At 35.7% G+C, this 24,428-nt stretch overlaps 1 protein-coding gene across 1 annotated transcript in view; it reads right to left on the bottom strand.

Moving 5' to 3' along the window:
• Nucleotides 1-2,488: 2,488 nt before the first annotated feature.
• The window catches only part of CBLB (Cbl proto-oncogene B), a 284,335-nt gene continuing 262,395 nt past the window's right edge, over nucleotides 2,489-24,428 (bottom strand). Inside the window, exon 20 of the mRNA XM_078146682.1 lies at nucleotides 2,489-2,622. Coding sequence (XP_078002808.1) covers nucleotides 2,588-2,622 — 35 coding nt within the window. The 3' untranslated portion in view covers nucleotides 2,489-2,587. The remainder of the gene's footprint in view (nucleotides 2,623-24,428) is intronic.

Below are 24,428 nucleotides of genomic sequence, written 5' to 3' on the forward strand. Positions count from 1 at the left end.
TTAACCTTGAGTCTGCTATGATCTCTCTTTCATGTTTATTTTTTTATGCTTCTCTTGAGTCTTGTAACTAAAAGTTATATTTTCTATTTCACTCTGATCTTTCATTAGGAATGCTTGAAAGTCACCTATTGATTAAATATTCATTTTTCTCTTCCTTGAAGGATTATACTCTTTTTTTTTCTGTGTAGGCTATTTATAGTTGTAATACTAGCTCTTTTGTCTTTTAGGGTATTATATTCCAAGCCCTTCTCTTCTTTAATATGGTAGCTGCTCAATCTTGTATGATCCTCACTATAGTTCCGTGGTATCTAAATGGTTTCTTTCTGGCTGCTTGAAGTCTTTTCTCTTTGACCTCAGAGCTCTGGAATTTGATTATAATATTCCTGGGAGTTTTCATTTTGGGATCACTTTCAGGTAGTAAGTGATAGATTGCTTCAATTTCTATTTTATCCTTTGGTTCTAGGATATTAGGGCAATTTTCATGGCTTGCAAGTAGACTAATTATTCTTAAATTATCTCTCCTCAATCTGTTTTCCACATCAGTTGTTTTTTTTCCAATGAGATAGTTCACATTATCTTCTAATTTTTATTCTTTTGATTTTGTTTTTTATTGTTTTTTGATGTTTCATGGAACCATTAGCTTCTACTTTCCCAATTCTAGTTTTTAAAGAATTATTTTTTTTCAGCTCTTTTTTGTAGCTTTTTTTGCATTTGGTCAATTCTGCCTTTTAAGGAACTATTTTCATCAATGGAATTTTATACCTCTTTTTCCATTTGGCCCATTCTGATTTTGTTTCGTTTTTTGGTGAGGCAATTAGGGTTAAATGACTTGCCCAGGGCCACACAGCTAATAAGTGTCAAGTATTTTTTCTGAGATCAGATTTGAATTCAGGTCCTCCTGACTCCAGGGCCGGTGCTGTATCCACTGCGCCACCTAGCTGCACCCTGCTCCCCGTTCTGTTTTTAAGGTGTTATTTTCTTCAGGACATTTTGCTCCTCTTTTAGCCAAGCTGTTAATTGTCTTTTCATAATTTTCTTCCTTTAGGGGTAAAGAAATGAGAACAAATTTTTCCTTTACCACACGTTTTAATTTTGAAAATTTATTTTTTTAGCTCTTCCAAGAATTCTTGTTGGGGTTGTGTCCAATTCATAGTTTTTGTTTGTTTGGTTGAAGTTTTGCTTGTAGCTCCTTTGACTTATTTTCTTCTGAGTTTGCATCTTGATCTTTCCTGCCATCATAGTAGCTTTTTTTGGTCGGTTCTCTTTTTTCGTTTGTTTGCTCATTTTTTCCACCCTGTTTCTTGATTTTGAACTTTATGTTAAAGTTGGGCTTTGTTCCTGGCATGGCATGGAGGAGAGGGGCACAGTACCAAACCTTAGACTTTTCTGAATTGCTGTTTTCAGACTGGGGGCTGGGAGTTTTTCATGACTTCCGTGATGGTATGATCTGGAGAGAGGTGTAGACACTGCTCTCCTGGTCTGTACTCTAGTCCTTACCTAGGAAGGGCTCCTGATCTCTTGGGATTGCAATTGATATTCCTCCTCAGGTTCCCTGCTACCTTGGGACCGGAACTGATATGTTTCTTCAGGATCCCTGATCCCTTGGGACTGGAAGAAATACTATTTCTCAGATTCCTTGATCCCTTGTTACTGAAGGTGATACTGTTCCTCAGGGCCTTTGCTTCCTTCTTGACTGACAGTGCTCTTGTCTCCCCTTGAACTGTGACCCAGAAGTAGTTATAGGTAGTAGAGATGCTAGGCAGTGTCTGGTCCTGTGTCCAGTGCTAGCAGAGGGGGCCCCTGTAATCTCTTTCTGATCAGTTTCAAGGTCCCCTTACAATCTCGGGCTTGAATACTCCTAGAGCTGTTGTTACTTCTCTCACCACCACCTAATCCCATCACTGGTGTTTTATCCCTGTGGGCTTTTAGTCAGCTTCCAACCCATGTCCTTCATACCTCCTAAGTTGTGTTGGGCCAGAAGAATGTCTCCCTAACCTTTTGTTGGCTCTGCCACTCCAGAATTCAATTTGAAGCATTATTTTAAAGTTGTTTGGAGGAGAACGTTGGGTGAGCTCAGCTGAGTGCTTCCTCTACTCCACTATCTTGGCTCTACTCCTAGAAGTCCTGAGTAGATTTTTTCAAGCACCAAATTTCCCAGGCCACAACCAGTACAAGACTATATTTTTGCCCTTAGGAGCAGGCATCAGTGGTAACCCCTGCCACCACCAAAGCAAAAGTGCCTTCCTTTACTCTCCTTTTTAGCCTACCCCTTCTTCCTTAAACACTCCTCATAGGCTCTTTTCTCCTGAGACTATAGAGTTCACCTTCCTCTCATTGTTAGCCCTGATTTGACCTCAGCAAATCACATATTCCTTTCCATATTCCTGCTCCTCTCCCTCCCCTTTCAAGTACCATCCCTTGTAATGTTACAGAAAAATACTGATTCACTTGTAAGTAGGTAGTTATCTACCCCTTCATTGTTACCTTCATCTGACTTCCACCTTCACCCGTCTCCTTGTGAAATTTAGAAATGAGTTTCTTTCTGGTCTCTCTGCTGTCACTCTGTTGCTGTATTTGCCTCCTACATTTATTCACTCCTCTTGCCTTTTTTTAATTTTTGATCTATGGGACAGACAATAGTATTACATTACATTCATATACCACAACTTGTTCAGCCATTCCCCAATTGGTAAGAATCCCCTCAATTTCCAATTCTTGGCTACCACAAAAAGAGCTGCTATAAATATTTCTGTACATGTAGGTTCTTTTCTCTTTTTTATGATCTCTTTGGGATACAGACCTAGTAGTGGTACTGCTGGATCAAAGGGTAGGCACAATTTTATAAGCCTTTGGACATAGTTCCAAATTGCTCTATAGAATGGTTGGATCAGTTCACAACTCAGCCAATAACACATTAATGCTCCAATTTCCCCACATCCTCTCCAACATTTATCATTTTCTTTTTCTGTCATTTTAGCCAATCTGATAGCTGTGAGGTGGTACCTCAGAGTTGTTTTAATTTCCATTTCTCTAATCAATAGTGATTTAGAGCAATTTTTTCATATGACTATAGATAGCTTTGATTTCTTTATCTGAAAACTACCTGTTCATATCCTTTGACCTTTTATCATTTGAAGAATAACTTGTATTCTTGTGAATTTGACTAATTTTCTCTATATATTTGAGAAATGAGACATTTATTAGGGATACTTGCTCCAAAATTTCTCCCAGCCTTCTGCTTTCCATCTATTTTTGGTTGCTTTGGTTTTACTTGTGCAAAAAAAAAAACCTTCTTAATTAATACTTTATAAAAGTCTACTCATTGTATGTTGCGGGGGGGATGACTTGGAATTCCTAGGGACAACTGGCACCTAGGAAATTGAGAGAGTACGGATAGAGGTAGGAGATTTTGAAGCAAATGGAGGGAAAAGATAACCAGGACAGGATATAGAACAACGATGGGCTATATAATTAGGGATGTAGTAAGAAAGGATTCCTACCATGGGTCAGTGTCTCTCTGACATCTGCAATAATTGTTCTCAGAGTGAGGTACAATGGAAATGGTATGAGGTAAGCGTTACAAGGAAGTTGCCGGAATGGTCCATAGGTGAGAATCTAGAATAGATATCATGGAAGCTTTGATTGCATGAGGAATACAGAGAAAAGAGAAACCTTCAGAGAATGAAGGTCTTGAGTATTCAGAAAAACAATATGAACAATGAAAAGATTAAGAGAAATACTTTTTTTGGAATGGGGCACAAAAATGAAGACTAGGTGAAGAAGCAGAGTGGAAGGAGAATCTACTTGACAGAGAAAAAAGGAGGGGGGAGGATAAATATATAACCATATAAAAGGAGAGAAAAAAATATTTTCAATACATTGAATTAATCCAAAAAAGCAGGAGTTAGAATCATGCTCTCTGATAAATAAAAAACCCAGACATTCAAAAAATGAAAAGAAATAAACAAGGAAACTGTATTATGCTGAAATGAACCATAGACACAAAACCAATATCAGTGATAAATGTATATACTCCAAATGCCTTAGAATCCAAATTCATAAAGGAAAGATCTGAACTACAAGAAGACATATACAGTAACAAATAGTGACAGAGACTCCAATATCCATCTTTCAATTTTGGGTAAAACTAACTGAAAAATAAACAAAAGGAAAAATATGAAACTGAATCGCTGGATAGAGTTGAAAGACAGACATCTTCTAAATGGAACTGCAAAAAAAAATGCATATTTCTCAGCACCATGTGAAACCTACAAAAATTGCCTATGTAAGGCACCAAGATATTGCAAATAAATGTTAAAAAGGCAGAGATAGTTTTTTCATTCTTTATAGATCATAATACAATAAAAAAATTGTTTCAGGGACCTAAATGGAGACTTAACAATTAAACCCTAAATAATGAATGGGTCAAAGAACAGATCATAAAAATAATAACTGTGTAAAAGAAAATAATAATGATGAAACAACATGCCAAAGTTGCTGGTCATAGATCTAAAGCAGTCCTCAGAAGAAAATCATAATATAAATATACAGTAACAACCTGGAAAAGAGAGAAAACAGAATATGCATTTTTAAAAATTAGAAAGCCAACAAATAAACAGTACTAATATAAGTACAAAAGAGGAGATAATAAAAATTAGAGGGAAAACAGATAAATTGGAAACAAAAAAGATAGAAATGATAAATAAAAGCTGGCTGTTTGAAAGGATTAATAAAATTGAAAAACCCTTAACTAATCTGATTTTTTTTAAAAAAGAGCAAAAAATCAAATTAATAATATAGTAAGTGAGCAAAATGAAACCACAAAAAACCCCAATAAACAAATGAGAACTTATTATGCACAGTTATATGCTAACAAAACTTAGAATTCAAAAGAAATAGAGGATTACTTTCAAAAATATAAAACACCCGAACTATCAGAAAACAAGATAGAGATCTTAAATAAACCAATCTCAGAAAAGGAAATAGATCTATCTATAAAGGAACTGCCAAAGGATGGGCGAAAACAACTCCAGGTCCTGATGGATTCACAATACTTCAAGAAGAGTTAGTACCCATACTTCACAAATTACTCCTCCAAACTGAGAAAGAAAATACCCTACTAGAGTCCTTTTATGAGACAAATATATTTCTAATATCTAAACCAAGGAAAGATAAAACACAAGAAAAAATTATGGGCCAATGCCATTAATGAATATTGACTCCAAATTTTTTAAACAAAATTTTGTCAAATTTTATATTTAAAGTTATATATTCAAGAAATCATTTATTATGATGTAGTGGGATTTAAACTACAGAATCAAGAATGGTTCAACATTAGGAAAACAATAAATACAATTGATTACATTAAACCTGAAAACATCCCAATCCATATGATCATCTCAAAAGATTAAGAAAAAGTTTGAAAGAATATTACAATCTTATATTAAAAACCTTGCAAAATGTAAGTATAGAACAATTTTATAATACTATAAAAAGCATCTAGTTAAAACAAACAACAAAAAAGTATCATATGAAATGGAGATATACTAGAACCTCCTCCAAAAAATATGGGAGTGAAGCAAGGATGCCCTTTTCCCCTAACATTATTTGACATGGGTCTGGAAATACTTGCAAAAGCAGTAAGACAAGAGAAAAAAAATTAAAGGATTTAAGAGAGGTAAAGGAGATAAATTGTCTCCATTTGCTGATGGTATGATGGTATACTTGGAAAATCCTAGAGAATCAGCAAAAATAGTAGACAATAGTTTCAGCAAAGTTGTAAGCTGTAAAATAAATCCTCAAAATTAATAGCATTTTATATAATAACAAAACACAAAAAGCAGTAATAGGGAAATATCATTCCAAACAAGTACAAAATGCATAAAATATGTGGAGATTAGCTTCTCAAAGCACACAAAAGTACTATGTAAATTCAAATACTTAGAAATAAAGAATAACAAATAGCTACAGGAACAGTCAGTGCTTATGGCTGGACCATGCCAACATGAAAAAAAAAATGATAATTCTACCAAAATTTATTTACATTTTAAATTTATACCAAATTACCAAGGTATATTTTTATAGAACTTGATAAAATAACAAAATTCATTTTTAAAAAAGTCTATAATATCAAGCAAAATTATGAAAAGTAGAGACTAAAGGGGAATAATAGCACCTCCAAGTCTCAAACTATATAATTAATCAGCCATCATCAAAACCATCTAGCATTGATTAAAAACTAGATAGATCAATGGAATAGCCTGGACAAGGGAGAATCAGAAACCACAAAAGTCAGTAACCAACTTTTTGATAAATTGGGGAGAGGGGAAGTACCCATGGGGGAAAAGCTCCTTATTTGATTAAAAAAAATGCTGGGAAAACTGGAAAGCAGTCTGGTAGAAATTAGGCTTAGACCAGCACCTTACACTATATCCCACAATATATTCTAAATGGATATACAACCTTAATGTTAAATATCATACTATAAAAAAAAATTAGAGAAACTGATCACATACCTCTCACAGCCATGAGGAAGAGATGTATTCTTAACCAAACAAGAGATAGGGTAATTATTTTAAAAAAAAAAAAAAGGTAACTTTGATTACCTGAAACTTCTGCAGAGACAAAATTCATGCATCTAGGATAACAAGGGAAATGGTCAAATGAGGGGGTGGGGAAATCTGTATCAATTTTTTCTGATAAGGGTTTGGTATCTGATATATATGTATATGTATAGATATACATACCTATTTTATATATAAATATATGTGTATCTCTGTGTATGTGTGTGTGTGTATATATGTGTGTGTGTATGTGTGTGTGTGTGTGTGTGTGTATGTATATATATGTATGCCTTTTCCCAATACATAAATGTTCAAAAGATATGAACAGTTATCAAAAGAATTGAAAAGTACTCACATGAAAAAAAAATAGCCAAAGCACTAATAAGAGAAACGCCAATCAAAACAAACCTGAGGTTTCACTTCACACCTTACAAATTGGCAAAAATGAAAAAAAAAAAAGCAATGGTATTGGAGGGTTGTGAAAAGGTGTGTACACTAATACATTATTGGTGGAACTGTAAAATGTTACAACCATTTTGGAATTAAATTTGTGATTATGCAAATAATATGACTACACCTATACTCTTTGAAGCAGAAATTCTATTTACTGGGCTTATACCCCAAGGAAGTCATCAGTTAGAAAAAAGACCTCATATACTCAAAAATATTTAAAGCAACACTTTTTTGCAATATCTAAAAATTAAAAACAAAGTAGATGCCCATCAATTGGGGCATGTCTAAACAAATTGTGGTACATGAATGTAATGGAATAGTACTGTGCTGTAAGCATTGATATTTATGATGAATACTGAGAAAGATCTTTAGGAACTGATGCAGAGTGAAATAAGCAAAGCCAGGAAAACAATATACGCTATAGCTACAACAAAGTAGATGGAAAGCGCAATGACATCGCAAAAATAAAAAATGAACACAATTTTAAGCAGCAAGCAGGAATCCAATGAAGAAATGTGAGAAGACAACCCTGACCCATCCTTTCACTAAGGAGGGAGGTCTATTGTTATTACATATTGCACATCTTTTCAGATTTTTCAATGTATTGATCAGTTATGATGATTTTTTTCCTCCTCTTGAAAAATACTATTTGTTATATGAGATGGCTTATTGGTAACAGGAGGGGGAAGAATACTTGAGATAATCATGATGATGTAGGAAACAGAAAATAGGGATAAAAAATCTTGGCTTTTTGTTAATGTAGAAAAGATAAAGGATCAAAGAAAAGAAACTTGGGCCAACACCCACTCTAAGGAGACAGGAAAAGAAAGAGGTATTTAGTAAAGACGTGGAAAAAGAATACTTAAAGAGGTTGGAAGATGCTCTGGGATGGTTCATTGTCAAAGATGTTAGGGAGTATTCAAGTGAAGAGTAAGGACTAATAATAAACCAAGATTTGGGTGTGGTGAAAAGAAATTCATTGTGATCTTCGAGAAAGCAATTTCTGTACAGTGATAGTGACATAAGCTAGATTTTGAGAGATTGGAGATTCAGCAGGTGAAATGAATGCAATGGCATCTGGTATAGACTTGTTTTTTAATTGTACGGAGGTGTTTTATTGTTCAATAAAAATGTTTTTGATTGAGTACAATAATTTCCAAATACATCTCTTTCACCCCTTCGTGCCTCTACTCAATGACCCTTTCCTTGTAAGAAGATTCAGGAAGATGAAGAAAAATGTTTTCCCAAACCCACTAACAAATCAAACTTGTTTTACAGTATATTCAATATTCCATACCTATAGTCCCCCTCCCCTGTGGTAAAGAGGAAGTGCATTTTAAAAATTCTTTTCTAGGTTCAAGCTTGGGCATTATAATTATAGACCATTATTTCCTTTTGCCTTACTGTAGCCATTGTATGTATTGCTTTTCTGTTAGCTTCATTTTGAATCAATGTATATGTCTTTCTGTACTTTCCTTAATTCTTTCAATAATCTTCTGACAGCCATAATCCATGAGAGCATCCTGTTTAGAGATGTGAACTGCCAATTGCCTCTACGTGCTGCTGCTCCCAACTTCCTCCTCAACCACAGCTACAAAAGGCCTAGAAAGAAAAGTTCACTATACCAAAGCAGTTGGCATTGTCAAGTGGTTCAACATCAGAGAAACAGATGTGGTCTTATCAATGGAAATGCCGTTAAAGAATATATACTACTATAGACTTTACCGCTATAGCCTAAGTACCACTAGAGTTTTCATTCTGACTTGCACTTCCGGCATGTATTCTCTCCCCCTATTAAATATATAGGATCCCTTGAGAGAAGGGATTTCTTTCTTTTCTCATTATATCCATAATACTTAGTAAAATGCTTTGCACATAATAAGAACATAATAAATGCTTTTTCACTCATTCCTCCATCCATCAGTGACAGCATGTACTTGTCCTAGAAATAAATCCCAATCCAATAAATGAGTGTGACATTATGAGTAAACAGAAGAAAATATCAAACATAATGAAAAAATACTATGGGTTAGAGAGGTCCAAAAGGCAAACCAAGAGCAAAAGAGCTCTCCCACAAATATAAGAAGAAACTCAAAGAAAAAAAAAAAACAGCTTCAAGGATTTCAAGAGTAGATGGAAGAAATAAGCAAGCAAGAGGTTTATTAAAGGAAATTTAAATGAAATGATAGCTTGAGAGAGAAAATTTAAAGGAAAATAAAGAACATAAATTAGAAAGGAGGGAATCTTTCCCAAATAGTCAGATTTGTAAAAATAGATTGGAATAAGTAGGACTCAGTGATTAGAGAAGACAATAAGAAATATTAGAATAAGGTTAAAAAGATGGAATATATAGAAGACAGTCTCAGTTATTTACTATTTTAAAAAACAGACCTGGCAATAAATTAGAAGAGACAATGTAAGAATCATTGACTCCCTGACACACATAACCAAAAGGAAAAAAAAAGAATTGGATAATACATTTCAAGAAATCAAAATGTCAAGATATATTCGATCCAAGGGGTAAAATAGGTAGAAAAAATTGACTGATCACATCTTGAATGAAATCCCAAACAGAAAATACCCAGCAATGACATAGCCAAAATCCAGAACTTCAAAGTCAAAGAAAAATATCTCAAGCAACCAGTAATAAAGAATAGTAAATAGGGGCAGCTAGGTGGTACAGTGGATAGAGAACCAGCCCTGGAGTCAGGAGGACCTGAGTTCAACTGAGGCCTCAGACATTTGACAATTACTAGCTTTGTGACCCTGGGCAAGTCACTTAATTCCACTGCCTAGCAAAAAAAAAAAAAAGTAGTAATTAGTTCAAGTACCAAGGAATCACAGTCAGGATCACACAAGATTTTACCATTACTACTCCAAAAAGGAAAAGATCTTGGAATGCCTTGTTCCAAAATGCAAAAGTAAGAATAACATGCCCTTCATAAACCTATTCAACTCTAACATTGTCCTCCTCTTTTGAATCCCTAGCCCCCTTATCATATTGCCAATTATGCCCAGCCAAGCATCAGCTGTGGATCACTAACACTATTCATTGCCTTTACTCCTAAGATATGTGCTGAAGAAAGTGAAGAAAACTTACACAACCATTACCACTCAGTCCACTAAAAATTATGTAACAATTTTTTCTCTCAAAGGTTACAATGAACTGCTTATCACACCCAATGGTTTATTATTAATTTCAATTTGACCCTCTGTGCTTCTGGGCAATCTTACTATTTCTCCTTCAACTCACTACACCACTTCCCATAGTGGCTCTTTCAAATGTTTTCATCAATCCTCAAACCCTCCATGACTCTCTTAAGCTTCCCCTACCCTCTTAGCTGAAAATCTTGACTCATATTTTATAGGAAAAAAATGAGAACATTTGCTCTGAACTCCTTTTTCTTCACTTTTTATCATTCAGGTGCCTTCTGCCAGTTTCTCCTTCTTAGCAAGTAGAAAAGCCACTAGACCTCAAGCGATCCCAATTCCATCCCATCTCCTCCAACAGATTGCCCCTCTCTATTCACTTATTTTCAATCTCTCCCTCTCTGCTGGCTCATTTCCCATTACCTGCAAACAGTATCCCTATCCTGAAAAATCCTTCACTTGATCCTTCCATCCCTTCTATTTTCCTATCTCTTCTGCCCTTTGTAGCTAAACTCCTCAAAAAGGACATCTATAATAGATGCCTCCACTTTCTCTTCTCTCACTCTCTTCTTATCTCCTTATAATCTAGCTTTCATCCTTAATTTCACTGAAACTGCTCTTTCCAAAATTACTAAGGAAACTAAACACATTCAAACAATTAGAAGTGGATAAAGTGCTAGCATAATTATCCATCAGTGTCCTAGTAAATATTTAACAACTGACTCTCCCAAAATTCACTACACACTTTTAAAGTCTAATCTGCATTATTAACATTTTCTCTCACTTTCTGAAGTTTTGACTGAGATTGGTAAACCACAGCCTAATAGCCAAATCCAGCCTGTGCCTGTTTTTCTATGTCCCATGAGCTAAAAATGTTTTGCTTTTTATATTTGTTTAAAAATATAATGTAAAAACCATTCTTAGATCACAGACTGTTTAAAAAAAAAAGGCAATATGTCAAATTTGGCCTCTACTATAGTATCCTGACCCTTGACCTAGAATATCAACAAGATTATAAATCAAGCCCTAATTTACATTTGCCAATTTTCATGGTAAAATTTCTCACACTGAAATTTTAATAATCGGCTCAAGTTGGTACAAGCCGACTCCAGAATGCCCCTGCGTTATCCCTTCTGGATGTGTTCAAGGGTCATAGAGCAGGTTAAATAAAATAAACACAGGGAGAGGAAGTTGCAATCCTACATAAATCAAGCATATAAGAAGAATATACAGAAATGAAATAAGGCATCAGGGAAGAGGGCATCTTATGATCTCACTCTTCTCTGAGCAAGATACAGATTGGATAAACACACAATAAATCAACATATTTGTGCACACACAAACCTATACAGCTTGGTGTAGAAATACATTAAACTCAACAGGGAAACATGGGAAATAGAGAAAGAGAAGGGAGATTAGATTAAGATTATGGTTGGAGAGGGAATAATCACAAGAAAAAAAATCAGCTTCAGAGAGTTGATCACAAAAGAGCAATTTAAAAAGGAGAAAATGTAAGAGTTTTTAGTTTTTTAAATAGGGGAGGGAGTAGAGGAATAGATCAGACCATTTAATTTATTACTTATTAGTAGCAATAAGATTGATTCTTTCCCTTTACCCCCTTTTTCTTTGTAAAATATGGGCCAAGTGGGAAAAAAAATACAAAAGGACGAGGTAATAGTATGGGATAGAAACTGGATCAGTAATTCTTTGCCAGAATGAAATTCTGGATGATCTGAAATCGTCCAGAAATTTTGTGTACGGAGATTTATGTTACAAATGCAGGTCAGCTTTGCAACTTACAATCATAAAAAGTTGCCTAAAGCATTAAGAAGTTAGTTGACTTTCCTAGAGTTTGTCAGAGGCAAGACTTGATCCATATCTTCCTGATTTCAGAGCCAGCTTTCTATATACTACACCATATTTCTCCATTATAAAAGTTATGATGAAAGAAAATATACAATTAACACTCATAACAATAAACATAAGTGGGATTAATTCACCCATAAACCTGAGGAAATATCAGAATGGATTAGAAGCAAAATCTAAAATACACTGTATACAAGAAACATACTTAAAAGATAACAAATTATACAGTTAAATTAAAGGGCTGGAAGTGAATTTATTTTGATATAGGCGAATTCAAAATAGTCAAAAGAGTCATGATTCCTAAATTGTTATCTCAAAAAATAAAAAACAGACTCAGATAAAAAAAATAAGCAGGGAACCTACATTAAGTTTAAAGGTACCATAAACAATGAAATAGTAATAATTGAGATACACACATGCATACATAGCATAGAATTTAAATTCTTAAGGGAAAAAAGTTAATTAAAGAGGAAAATAGAATAGAAAGCTATAATATTTAGGGAACTCAATGTACTACTTTCAGACCTAGGCAACTCTAACAACAAAAAAAAAGAATAAAAATGTTAAAGACCTGACTATAATTTTTAGAAAGGTTACATATGATAACATTGTTACTAAATGGAGCTAGAAAGTAATAGATGTATTTCTTAGCTGTTTATGGCACATTTACAAAAATTGACCATGTGTAAAGGCATAAAAACCTCATAATCAAATTAATAAAATCAGAAATATTAACTGCATTCTTCACTGGCTACAACAAATAAAGAATTTCATTTAATAAAATGACAACAATAGCACCACATTCTTAAACTTTCAGATTGAAGACAAACTAGTACTAAGAGGGAAATTAACATCTCTACACACTTTTATCAATAAAAAATAGAACAAATCAATGAATTAGGTATACAATTTAAAACGTTCTAAAGCCAACATTCAAAATAGCCCAACAAAACACAAATATAGTAATTCTAAAAATTAAAAAAAATCAAGAAACATTATTCAATGAATAAATAGAACTAAGACCTGTTTTCAAGATAGTAATAAAATAAATCAATTACCTAATATGATAAAAAGAGAAGAAAGCCAAATTTCTAATGTCAGAAATGAAAAAGGAGACCTCACAAAAAATGAAGAGAAAGTGAAAAAAATTGAAACTTTTTGTTCAATTAACAAGATCGATAAATGAAAGGTATGAGTATTTATAAAAATATAAAATATATTGGTTAACAGAAGAAGAAATTAATTTAGATAACCAAATTGTAGAAAAAGAAATTAAACAAGCCATAGAAGAAATTAATTTAGATAACCAAATTGTAGAAAAAGAAATTAAACAAGCCATAAAGGTACCCAAAATGAAAACCAAACAAAAAACCAGATGGATTAACAAATTAGTTCAAGTAAACATTCAAAAACAAGTTTTATTTTAGTTATACATAAATTATTTGAAAAATAGGGAGAGATGGAATTCTCCCAAACTCCCAGCAAAGTTGTTATAACATGTGAAAAAGGTAATATACTATAAACAGCTTGGATTAATAACGGCATTACAGTACCAGATCTAAAAATATACCAGATCTAAACATAAACAAATCTATATACAATTTGGTCCTAGTTTTTTCTTTTAAATGGAAAATTCAATCAGTAGAACAGATTAGGTATACAATATACAACTGCAAATACAGTAGAATCTAGGACTCCAACTACTAGGGTAAGGATTTCTATATAATGAAAACCACTGGTAAAGTAGAAAGCCATCTCACAGAAGTTAGGGACAGATAATATCAAATATTCACACCATATTCTACAACCAGCTCCAAATTATGGCCAGGTAAGCATCAGCTGTGGATCACTGACACATTCATAGCCTTCGCTCCTAACAAATGTGTTGAAGAAAGTGGAGAAAATGGATACATGGCCTAAATATAAAAGATTATATTATAAATAAATTAAAAGATTGGGGGAAAGATACCTTTTACAACTATACATAGCAGAAGAATTCTGAACTAACCGAAGGACAGAAAGAATATTAAAGATAAAAGGGACAATTTTGCTTATATAACATTTTTTTTAAAATAAGCAAATAAAGTCATTGCAATTAGAAATAGACTGGAAACAGTGAATTGGGGAAAATTTTCTGATAAATATTCAATTCCCAAACTACATAGGCAATTGATACAAATATAGAACAATTCTTCAATAGGTATATAGTTAAGAAGATGAACATGAAGTTCTTAAAAGAAAGAAAAGATATAAATAGCCATATGGAAAAAAAATGCTCCAAATAATTAATAAGATAAATTCAAGTTAAAACAATTCATAATATCTACAAAGAAAATTACAGTTTTTGGAGGTTCTATGGGAGGACAGAAACATTAATACTCTGTGGGTGGAGCTATAAAGTGCTCCAACCATTCTAAATAAAACAATTTGGAACTATATCTACAAAGTAACTAATGCCACATACCCTTTGACCCAGAAGTTGTACTACTACTAAGCATATACCCCAAAAAGATTTAAAAAAAAAAAGGAAAGGACACACACACAGTAATATTTATAGCCACTCATTTTTTGTTATAGCAAAAGAACCAGACACAAAGTGGGTACCCATCAAATGGGAATGGCTAAACAAATTGTGGTGTAATGGAATATTATTGCACCATAAGAAATGACAAGATGGATTAAGAAAAACCTAGAATGACTTACATAAATTAATCCAGAGTAAAGCAAAAAGAAACAGTAGAACAATTTACACAATGACTACAATATTGTAAGGGCAAAACAACTATAAAAGATTTAAATTCTATTATCAATGAAATGACCAATCATGATTCCAAAAACCTGATAATGAATCTTGCTTTCCTCCTATTGGCAGGAAGGTGATAACATACATCTTCACACACAGCCAATGTGTGGATTTTTTTTGTGACTGTAAGTATTGGTTACAAGAGAGGGCTTTTTTTATTTGAAGGAGGAGAGTAGTGAGTGGTTCTAAAAAAAAAAGAAATCAATGAGCATCAATGAATCATTTAAAAAGCAAACAGAAAGAGCAGAAGGAAGTTCAGAAGGAAAAACACAGATAAACAGGGCACTGTTGGAATTATAATGTGAAGATCACCCCCACAAGCTATAGGTAGTGGAGATTAACAGCTTCATATTCAGTCTCCATTTTCCTGTTCTTCCACCTACAAGTCCACGCTTGTTGACGTTTTTCAAAATCATAATAATAAAAAGGAGTGTTTTTAAAAAAAATAACATTATCCTTTGTTGTTGTTCATCCTTCATTTTCTAAAAGGGCCTGGAATATCATGGGCGAGGTCTTGACTTGCTCATGAACTGAAGTGAGGCAGAGCTGTGCAAAGTTGTCAGCCTCACTCTATCTTTCTGAGTAAAGAAAGTTCAGTGGAAGGACAAAAGTCAATGGCCTGGGATACAGTGGATGACCTTGACACCTTAGATGCCCGGCCAAGCTCTAAGAGCTTTACAGCTCCTGCTTAAGTCGCCCTCATGGCCACTAGAATAAGTTGTTCTTGTCTTCATGTGCTTGGGGTAGACATCCCCCTCACTCACAGAGGGGTTCAAGGTCTGTCAGTTACTCTCTGCCTGGTTTAGCCCACCTGTGAAAATAGTTTACTTGGATATGGCTGCAGTGCATGCTGCTGAGATTTGGGTTAAGATGGATACCAAAGGTGGATGAGCAGTCCTGAAAAGATCTTGGTGAACCTGAAAACCCTACACAAATGAAGCAGCAGCTTACTACAGTGGAAAGAGGACTAGCTGAAATCAAAAGACCTGGCTTCAAATCCTGCCTGTGATACTTTCTAACTATGTGATCTTGGATAACTCATTTGACTTTCCTGGGCATCAGTTTCCTAATATGTAAAATAGAAATATTGGATTAGATTGCCTCTGAAGGCCCTTTAAACTATGATTCGATGACATTACTGACTGACCATAGATGTTTTCTATCCATATTCTTTCCTGGTCTCCAATAACACTCACTGCAAGATAACTGAAGGGAATGTGGGATTTGTACACTATAATAAATTATCAGGAAGACAGAGAAGTCCTTATTTTGTTCTCAGCCTTCTCAAAGGCAGGGTGTGTATGTTCGCTTTACTTGAACTAATATCTGTACACAAGGGAGCTGTCAGCATATTCATGAATTAGTCTTTTGTTTGTAGCTATAATACAAAGGATAATCACATGTTTATTTTGGCAAGGTATTTTTGCCTCAAAGTACTCAGCTGCCTCCTTATGAAACTCTTGAGTGATAGCAAGTCACTGCCTGGGAATACACCTGGGCAATTCAGATCTATTTGTGAAATTCAAATACTGTCCTTATTTTAAAAGATCCAGAATTGTTTCTGAGGTATGGACAACTTCTTACTGAAGGAGCCTGCAAATTCTCTAGGCTTTATTTCTGGAGTCTCTATAAGTTTCTACAGCCAGAAACAGATCACCTGGTGCTCAAGCTTCTAATTGCGAACATCTCTCAGCTAAGAAAGACTATAGTCCTCAGATGACTGCCACACCTACCCAAACTCACTCTCCACTGGCATAACATTTAGAAGCCCAGTGCATCCTCTTATTTCAGGTAGAAAGAGAGATTGTTAGTAAGAGAGATCTTGCTTCACAAAAAATGACTTGCATGTACAAAAGAAGTATAAACACGTAACTTGATTAATGAATGTGGTAACAATTCTTTTCTGTTTAAAAGCATTAGTTGTGATGATAAGGGCTAATGTTTGCAGCAAAGATGAATCCAAGTACTTCCTTCTCAAGATTGCTAAGCGCCATCTCCGTTTTAAAGTCATCCTTAGGTCGGTTCAGACCTTCATTATCACACAACTAGACTGCTCCGGGAGCTTTCTAAATGTAGTCTCTTTCCTCTCTAAGCCAGAGTAATCTAATATATGGCTTTGATCCCATCTCTCTCCTACTCCAAAGCTTTCAAAGGATCCCATTGTCTGCTGAATGAAGTTCAAACTTCTTAACTCAGGATTCAAAGTTGGCTCTAACAATCTGACTCTCACCTACCTTTTCAGGTGTATTTCACACAACTGCCTTTCATATACAGTGCAGGTTCTAGAGCTACTATCCCATCCACTGGCACTAGCAAGTCAGATCCCCAGAGGGTGGCTATTGTGTTTTTTTTTTCCCCTTAAGAGTTTCAGTGAGCAAGGGTTTAGGACTATGTTTCTAATAATGCTACAGGTCATGAGCCCTCACTGGTGTGCTTCTCTCTAATGGACTATTGATTAATAACAGTCAGCCAAAGGTAATTAGCTTTTAGGAAGGGGTATTTTACCAAAGTAGCAGAGTAAGAATATTTGGTAGAAGAAATCCCCCAATCTTCGACATTCTCACCAATACATACAGAGTGAGCTTAAGTTTAAACTAAACACAAATGACAAGGGGTAACTCACAGCTCTTAGTTTCTGGAAATCCTTTTTTGCCACTTCACAGGGAACTCATGAAATTCCTCATAAGTATGGTATAGTTTTTGACTGGGATCCTTGGACAGTCCTAAAGCTGACTTTCCTTAATGGGCCTAACTTATCCTTGGCTCTTGATGCAGACACTTCTCTTTAGGGACATTTGCTGGGATGCTAATAAGAAGTCCAAAGCTCCTGAAGCTCTCAAGGTCCTCTGCTGGTCAGGTGTGGGTGGGAGGCAATAAGGCTCTCCTCCTCCATACCTCCTCTACACAAGCAATTCCTTCTCTGGGGCTTAGCCAAAACTCCGTTCTCCTGATTCATACCTGGAATAATAATGCTGAGCTATGAACTGACTGGCTATTTTATAGAAAGCCCACAGTGTGCGACAGAGGGTACGTTCACTTAATGCCTTTCAATGATTCAACAGAGATATACTCACATAATAAACGCACCATTACTAGAATATCTTAGTCATTACTTTAACTGGAGTGGCATAATTTATTGGTTAACTAATTTGACATCCACCCTTTTACAAGGCCTCTATACTCACCGTCCCCTAAGCATATATGCCTATTGCCTTTACACCTTTGTCCAGACTCTTCCTTAGGTATGGAATAACCATCTGCATATTATTTGTTTGTTTGGGGTGGGGGGTTGGACCACACTGATGGTCTAGAAATAGGGAACTCCCACTGAGGAGACTCCCTACACCAATACAGGTCTACAACTATTCTCCAATGCAGAGTCTCTGAGAGTTTCCTAGAAGCACTGTACCTGATTATGTTTTACATATCTTTCAAGACACATTTCAACGCCTTCTCTTACACGAGGTTTTCCCGATCCCTTCCTCCTTCTATATTTGATCGTCCATTCCTCCAGTCTCTCATGCCGCTTCATTTGTTTTTTTATTCCATGTACTCATTATATTATCATTTGTATCATCAGCATTTGGATGAACATGTTATTTCCTTGAATAGATTACAAGCCAAACTAGAACTCAGGTGTCCTAATTCCAGTTGCTGTTTTTGTTGTTCAGTCATTTCAGTCATGTCTGACCTTTCATGACCCCATTTGGGGTTTTCTTGGCAAAGTTTCTGCAGTGATTTGCCATTTCCTTTCCAGCTCATTTTCCAGATGGGAAAAGTGAGGCAGACACGGTTAAGTAACATGCTCAAGCTCATACAACTAGTAAGTGTCTGAGGCCAGATCTGAACTCGGGAAGATCCACTGTGCCACCTAGCTGTCCTTCTCTAACTCCAATGCCAGTGTTCTTATGGCCACAAAATGCTTCTTGAACGAAGGTACTATTTAAACTTTTGTCAATGCTCACGTGCTTGTTTAAAGGTCTCCAGTCTGGTCCTCAGCAAATTGGTATGTTTCACATAGGTTCATAAGTCTAGAGGCAGGAGTGGGGAACCTGTAGCCTCAAAGCCACATGTGGCCCTCTAGGTCCTCAAATGCGGCCCTTTGACTGAATCCAGACTTCACAGAACAAATCCCCTTAATAATAGGATTTGTTCTGTAAAACTTGGACTCAGTCAAAAGGCTGCACTTGAGGACCTAGAGGGCCACATGTGGCCTTAAGGCTACAGGTTCCCCACCCCTGATCTAGAGTTAGAAGGGACCTCAGAGGCCCTCTATTTTAACTCCTCCATTTCACAAATAAGGAAATTGAGTCTTAGGGATTTATTATCAGGTAACATGATAAAGTGACTTTCTCAAGGTCATACATATAATAAATGTCCAAGACTGTATTTGAACCCAAGTCCTTTCACCCCAAAGTCAGTGCTCTTTCTATTATAACAAACTCCACTCTTCATACCCTTACTTTTCTTCAATTTCAATGGCATGGGACAGTTATGTAAATGTATGCCATCAATAACAGAATGCCAAGGTCAGGGAATCTTTCCACATATTGACAGCTGATGAAAGCACAAGGTGTCTTTTGATTCAACAAGTGATTATGTTTCTCAACACAAATAAAGACATTACTCTAAATCCTGAAATTTTAAACTGTCTTTTCTTTCACCACAAATTGGTCACAGTACAGGATTGTGGTAAGATGTGTCTATTTCAGTTTATTATTTGAAGTTGAAACTAAAACTTGCTTTTAGAAGGAATGATCATAATTCAATTGAGATAGAAAACTGTCAGAGCTAAATAATGTACAAACGTCTGAGGGGGGCCCTACATGCCTTGCATTCTAAAAAGGGTTTTGAAATTATTTGTGCATCACCCCAGCCAAATGTTTTAATAAATAATCTGAGGCAGAGCAACAGCTCTGCAAAACATTCCGAATCTCATGACTTCCTCAGGAGAACGACTCCAGATTAATAGAAAATGTCATTGTTAATAACTAGAGATGCCTGTAACAAATCCTTCTCCAAAGTGATTGGTGAAGAATCCATGTGGCTTGTCCCCTAGCAATGGTTTGGTTTCTTCATGGTTCCAGTTATCCCAAGAAGGCTGAAACCCACAGAAGGAAGAAAACAGTGGTCCTGGGCCCACCAAGTTCCTTTCCCTAGGAACAGCATGTGAATCAGCAATTAGAAGTTTGAATTTCACAAGTAATTGAGAGACCAGGGAGACTCATACCAAGCTGGCTTGCCCTGTTATCTGGCAGTGGAAAGAATCTGTTATTTAGAGTTATTAGGTCACTGGGCTAAAGAGTATTAACTCTCTCATGGTGTGACTATATCCAGCTATGGATAGATGGCCTCACCACCATAGTACAGCATTAAGAGTTTTCTTCTGCTTGGATCTTAACTATAAATTGCCAGTTAAAACAAAAAAAACAGTTGAACAGAGTTGGGGAAAATAAATACAACAAATGAAAGTTCAGCCAGGCCTTTATCAAAACTGCTATCCTAGATCTCTGTCCTTTCAGAGGACAGATTGCACAGCTCCTGTCAGTCTCTGGGCTTACAAAAGGCATTTTCTATGCTCTTTTGTGTCTTGAATACATCCTCACTGTTTTCAGCACAGCCCTGTGGTTATTCAGCAGCTCAGTGATTTACAAGGTTCCCTGGGTCCTTGTGGTTTGGTTAATTCCCAATTCCTTTACTCTGGGAGTGAATATTTCATGTTCTAGCAGATCAGTTCTTTGCCAACTAACATTTTCTCTTCAGTAGAGTGCATTGTGTGACGACACACTTCTAGTTAGCTTCAACTTCTCTTGTTCTGTCTTCTTCTAGTTTCTTAGCATCTGGCGGTGACAGAGGGCACCTTAAACAGGCTGGCCACCTTTCTATCACTTCTATAGAATTCCTCACCATGCCTAATAGAATGTTCTGAATAATGTGGGTGCTCAGCAAAGGATTTTGGCAGATTGTTGATAGTTTACCAGGTGGGAAAATATCAATTTCTCACTGTTCCAGTCACCATGTTTGCAGGACTGGGTAACTTTCTACAGCTACTGCCTCACCCGTCATACTCCAAAGAGGCAATATGGGAGCCTTCATGGGTTTTTCCACTAGTAAACACTCAAAGTTCCACTCAACATTGGCTCCATTTAGGCAGGATAGACAGTAGTCCGTATGGTGACATTTAAGGAGCACAGTCAGAAAGCCTTGACATACCTCTTTCATACTTTCTCTTTTCTTTGATCTCTTTGGGGCATGGGAATAGGACTAATATTGGTAGGTCAAAGGGAATTTATTCAGTTTAATAACTTTGGGTGCATAGCTCCAAATTGGTATATAAAAAATCTTCACCTAGCTCAGTTAACATACCAGAAATTCCACTAACTAGAAGCAATAAGAATTCCTGGAATACTTTAAGCACTTCACACATAACAATCCAAGAAGGGAGTCATATAAGTGTCATCATTCCCATTTTATAGATGAAGAGACAGGAACTCTAAGAGGTTGACTTGCACCTAAGTCTCACAGATACAGTCAGATCCAGACTTTGAATCTAAGTTTACCTGCCTCCAAGTCTGGGCTTCTTTCCCCTATGATAGATTCCATTTGTTTGAGTTAGTGTGTTATGAATGGGGAGGGTCTAGTTTATGGCACACTCTTTCAAGCTTTGCCAAAGCAAGAAGGTTGATCAGCTTCTTTCTTGACCTATAAACCCATAGTCTTGAACTAGGGGATTTCTATGTCTTCTAGCACCAAATCTATGAATGGCTGAACAAAATGTGGTACATGAACGTAATGGAATACTATTGTGCTATGAAAAAAATAAAGGAAATAGATGGTTTCAAAGAGACATGGAACAACTTATAGTTGTCAAGTGAAGTAAGGAGAACCAAGAAAACAATTTATACTATAATATTATAAAAATTAGCAATTTTGAAGGCTTGTAAAAATAACTAACTATGGAGAATAAATTGAGCAGAACCAGGAAAACAATTTGTACAATGATAACAACACTGTAAAAACAAATAACTTTGAAATTTGTAACAACTCTGATCAACACAATGACCATGCATGACTCCAGAAGACTGATGAAGCATGCTACCCACTTCCTGACAGAGAAGTGATAGATTTAAGAGTACAGAATAAGACTTTTTTTTTTTTGTACATGGCTAATGAGGGAATTTGTTTGCTTGACTATGTATATTTGCTACAAGGAAATTTTTTTTTAATATTTTTTTCCAAATGGAATTAGTGGAGATGGAGGTGAGAAAATACTTGTTAATTACAATTTAAATTTAATATAATTTTTTAAAAAAATGAATATTAAAGAATTTATCCATTTTATTTTTATCCTGGAACCTTGGCATTATTTGTCTGTCACCTTGCTGGGGTGTATTCCTAGGTATATATTGTTTGTGACCATGGCCTCATTATTCCTTCCCATGACAAAACCTTAACTCATTATTATTCCCCCTGCAGTCACTTGGCTTTTAAGCCATTTAGCATTCCTCCCTCCACCAGCTGTTTGCCAGTTTGGAATTTCACCACAGGTAGTGCACTAAGCCCATACATAATCTGTCACTTCTGCTCCAACTCTATCTGCCTTTTGCAATAGTGAAGGCAGCTTTTCTGAAGGGGAAGAGTCCTCCCCATGGACTCATCTTCAGAATCGATTTTTACTTCCATTCTCAGTTTGCCCTCCAAACACAGATGCTGTGCTTAAGAGACTAATTGATCATTTCATCTCAATTATACCAAAATGATATTGAAAAGCGGAAGAGGCCTTACGCTAGTAGAGCTCAATAGTTGGCAGGATGAGAGCTGCTTATCAATTACAATTAGAAACCAAAAACTCACCATTGCTTCAGATTGTCAGAGTAATAAAGAGAAATGTTCCCCCCAAATGGCACTGTATTGACCAGGATATTGATTCTGATGAAATTATATTGAATACAGAGTTTACAGTATTAGCATCTTCCATGCCAACAGAAGTCTTTCTGCTCTAATAGTTCATAATTTATATATAATTTCCTCCACCACAAGCCATGAGTTCACTGTGGCACTCTGAATAGGCTGCAGACCCTATTGTCTTTCTCACCACATACTTTACATGAATTCCTTTATTGCTGTTATCATTTAGGTAATTTCATTTCTGTTCCCATGTTGTTCTTTCTCATTTCACAAATGAAATGGCATTTGGGTCATTAACAAGAGGGACAGCCAGTCAACCAAATTGCTCTAAAAGAAAAGGAAAACAAGACTCTCGTGATGGAATCACAACCTCCTCACTATTTTCCTCTAATGGAGGGAGCAGAAGCTTCAGAGATAAGGATGGTGGGAAAGAACATTTGCTCATTTCTTAGTGGAGTGAGAAATTATTCATCATTTGTTTAAAAAGAGAACTGCAAAGATACTAGAAAAAATATCCAGGTCAATTTGGGGAAAGCTGAAATAAGTCATTACGATAATGATACATGGCATTTACATAGTATTTTTGCAGTTATACACACATCAAAAATCCCCATACCACCCTGTGGGTAAACACTTTGATCCCCTTTGACCTGGTTCCTGAAAGAAAACATTCAGGTTAAACATAAGGTAATATTTGCCTTACGCACTTGCATTTAAATAAGTTTCAAGATTTACTTAATTTCCCAATAGAGTGTCACTCTGTTAAGGCTTAACACATTGATTAGAAGGAAGCCAAAGAAGACTCCCAGCTCTGGCTAAAGTAAACATTTTAATGCAGGTAGTCACAATAGGACTGACAGCTAGTTGACAGGATAAACTTCCCAGAATTCTCAGAGCTGCTTCCCTCTGTCTCCCATAGAGGTTTGTTTCCAACTCTTCATCAATACACTTTCAACAACACAAAGAACTTCCCTGTTCCAAAGCCAATCCTTTCACTGGAGCGTCAATCATAAAAAACAAACAAAAACCTTGATATTTATGAAGGACAATAACTAGGAAAATCAGTATATGAACCCAGATGTTACTTGAAAAATATTAGCAACAATAAAAATTTCACAGCAACAAAATTACCTCAGGTTAATGCTAGTCCATCAGACACCAGTCTTTTAAAGATTTTCAATTTCTCTTCACCCTAGGTTATTACCTGACTTGTTAGAAATAAACATCTTAAGACAAATTCAAATTCCAACATGGCAAACTCCATGTGGCATTTCAAGTAGATGTTTTCCTTCCCTCATAATGCCACATAATATTTCCTCTGGTCCTAGGAGTTTAAAAACATATTGTTGTTACTTGGAGATGATAGAGAAGGCATGCTGACCTAATCTGTGGATGGCAAGAAACTGAAAGAAAAAGCTAAATGCCTTTAGTAATAGCTAAGGATCTGAACACATCTCAACAGGCTGAAATGATCAGCTAAATCTAATAAAAATCAATCAATCAACAAATACTTGTCAAGCACCTGCTTATATACCAGGGACTGCATGAGGCACTGGGGGTACAGGTGCAAAGACCGACAAAACCTCTGCTTATGATGTGTTTACATTCTAATATGGCAGACAGCACGGGCAGCACAAATATCAAGTTAATAATACATCCATGCACATATCCATATAAAGGAGTAG

The sequence above is a fragment of the Phascolarctos cinereus genome, unplaced genomic scaffold, assembly GCF_003287225.1.
Source record: "Phascolarctos cinereus isolate Bilbo 61053 unplaced genomic scaffold, phaCin_HiC Scaffold_726;HRSCAF=1367, whole genome shotgun sequence".
NCBI classification, from domain to species: domain Eukaryota; kingdom Metazoa; phylum Chordata; class Mammalia; order Diprotodontia; family Phascolarctidae; genus Phascolarctos; species Phascolarctos cinereus.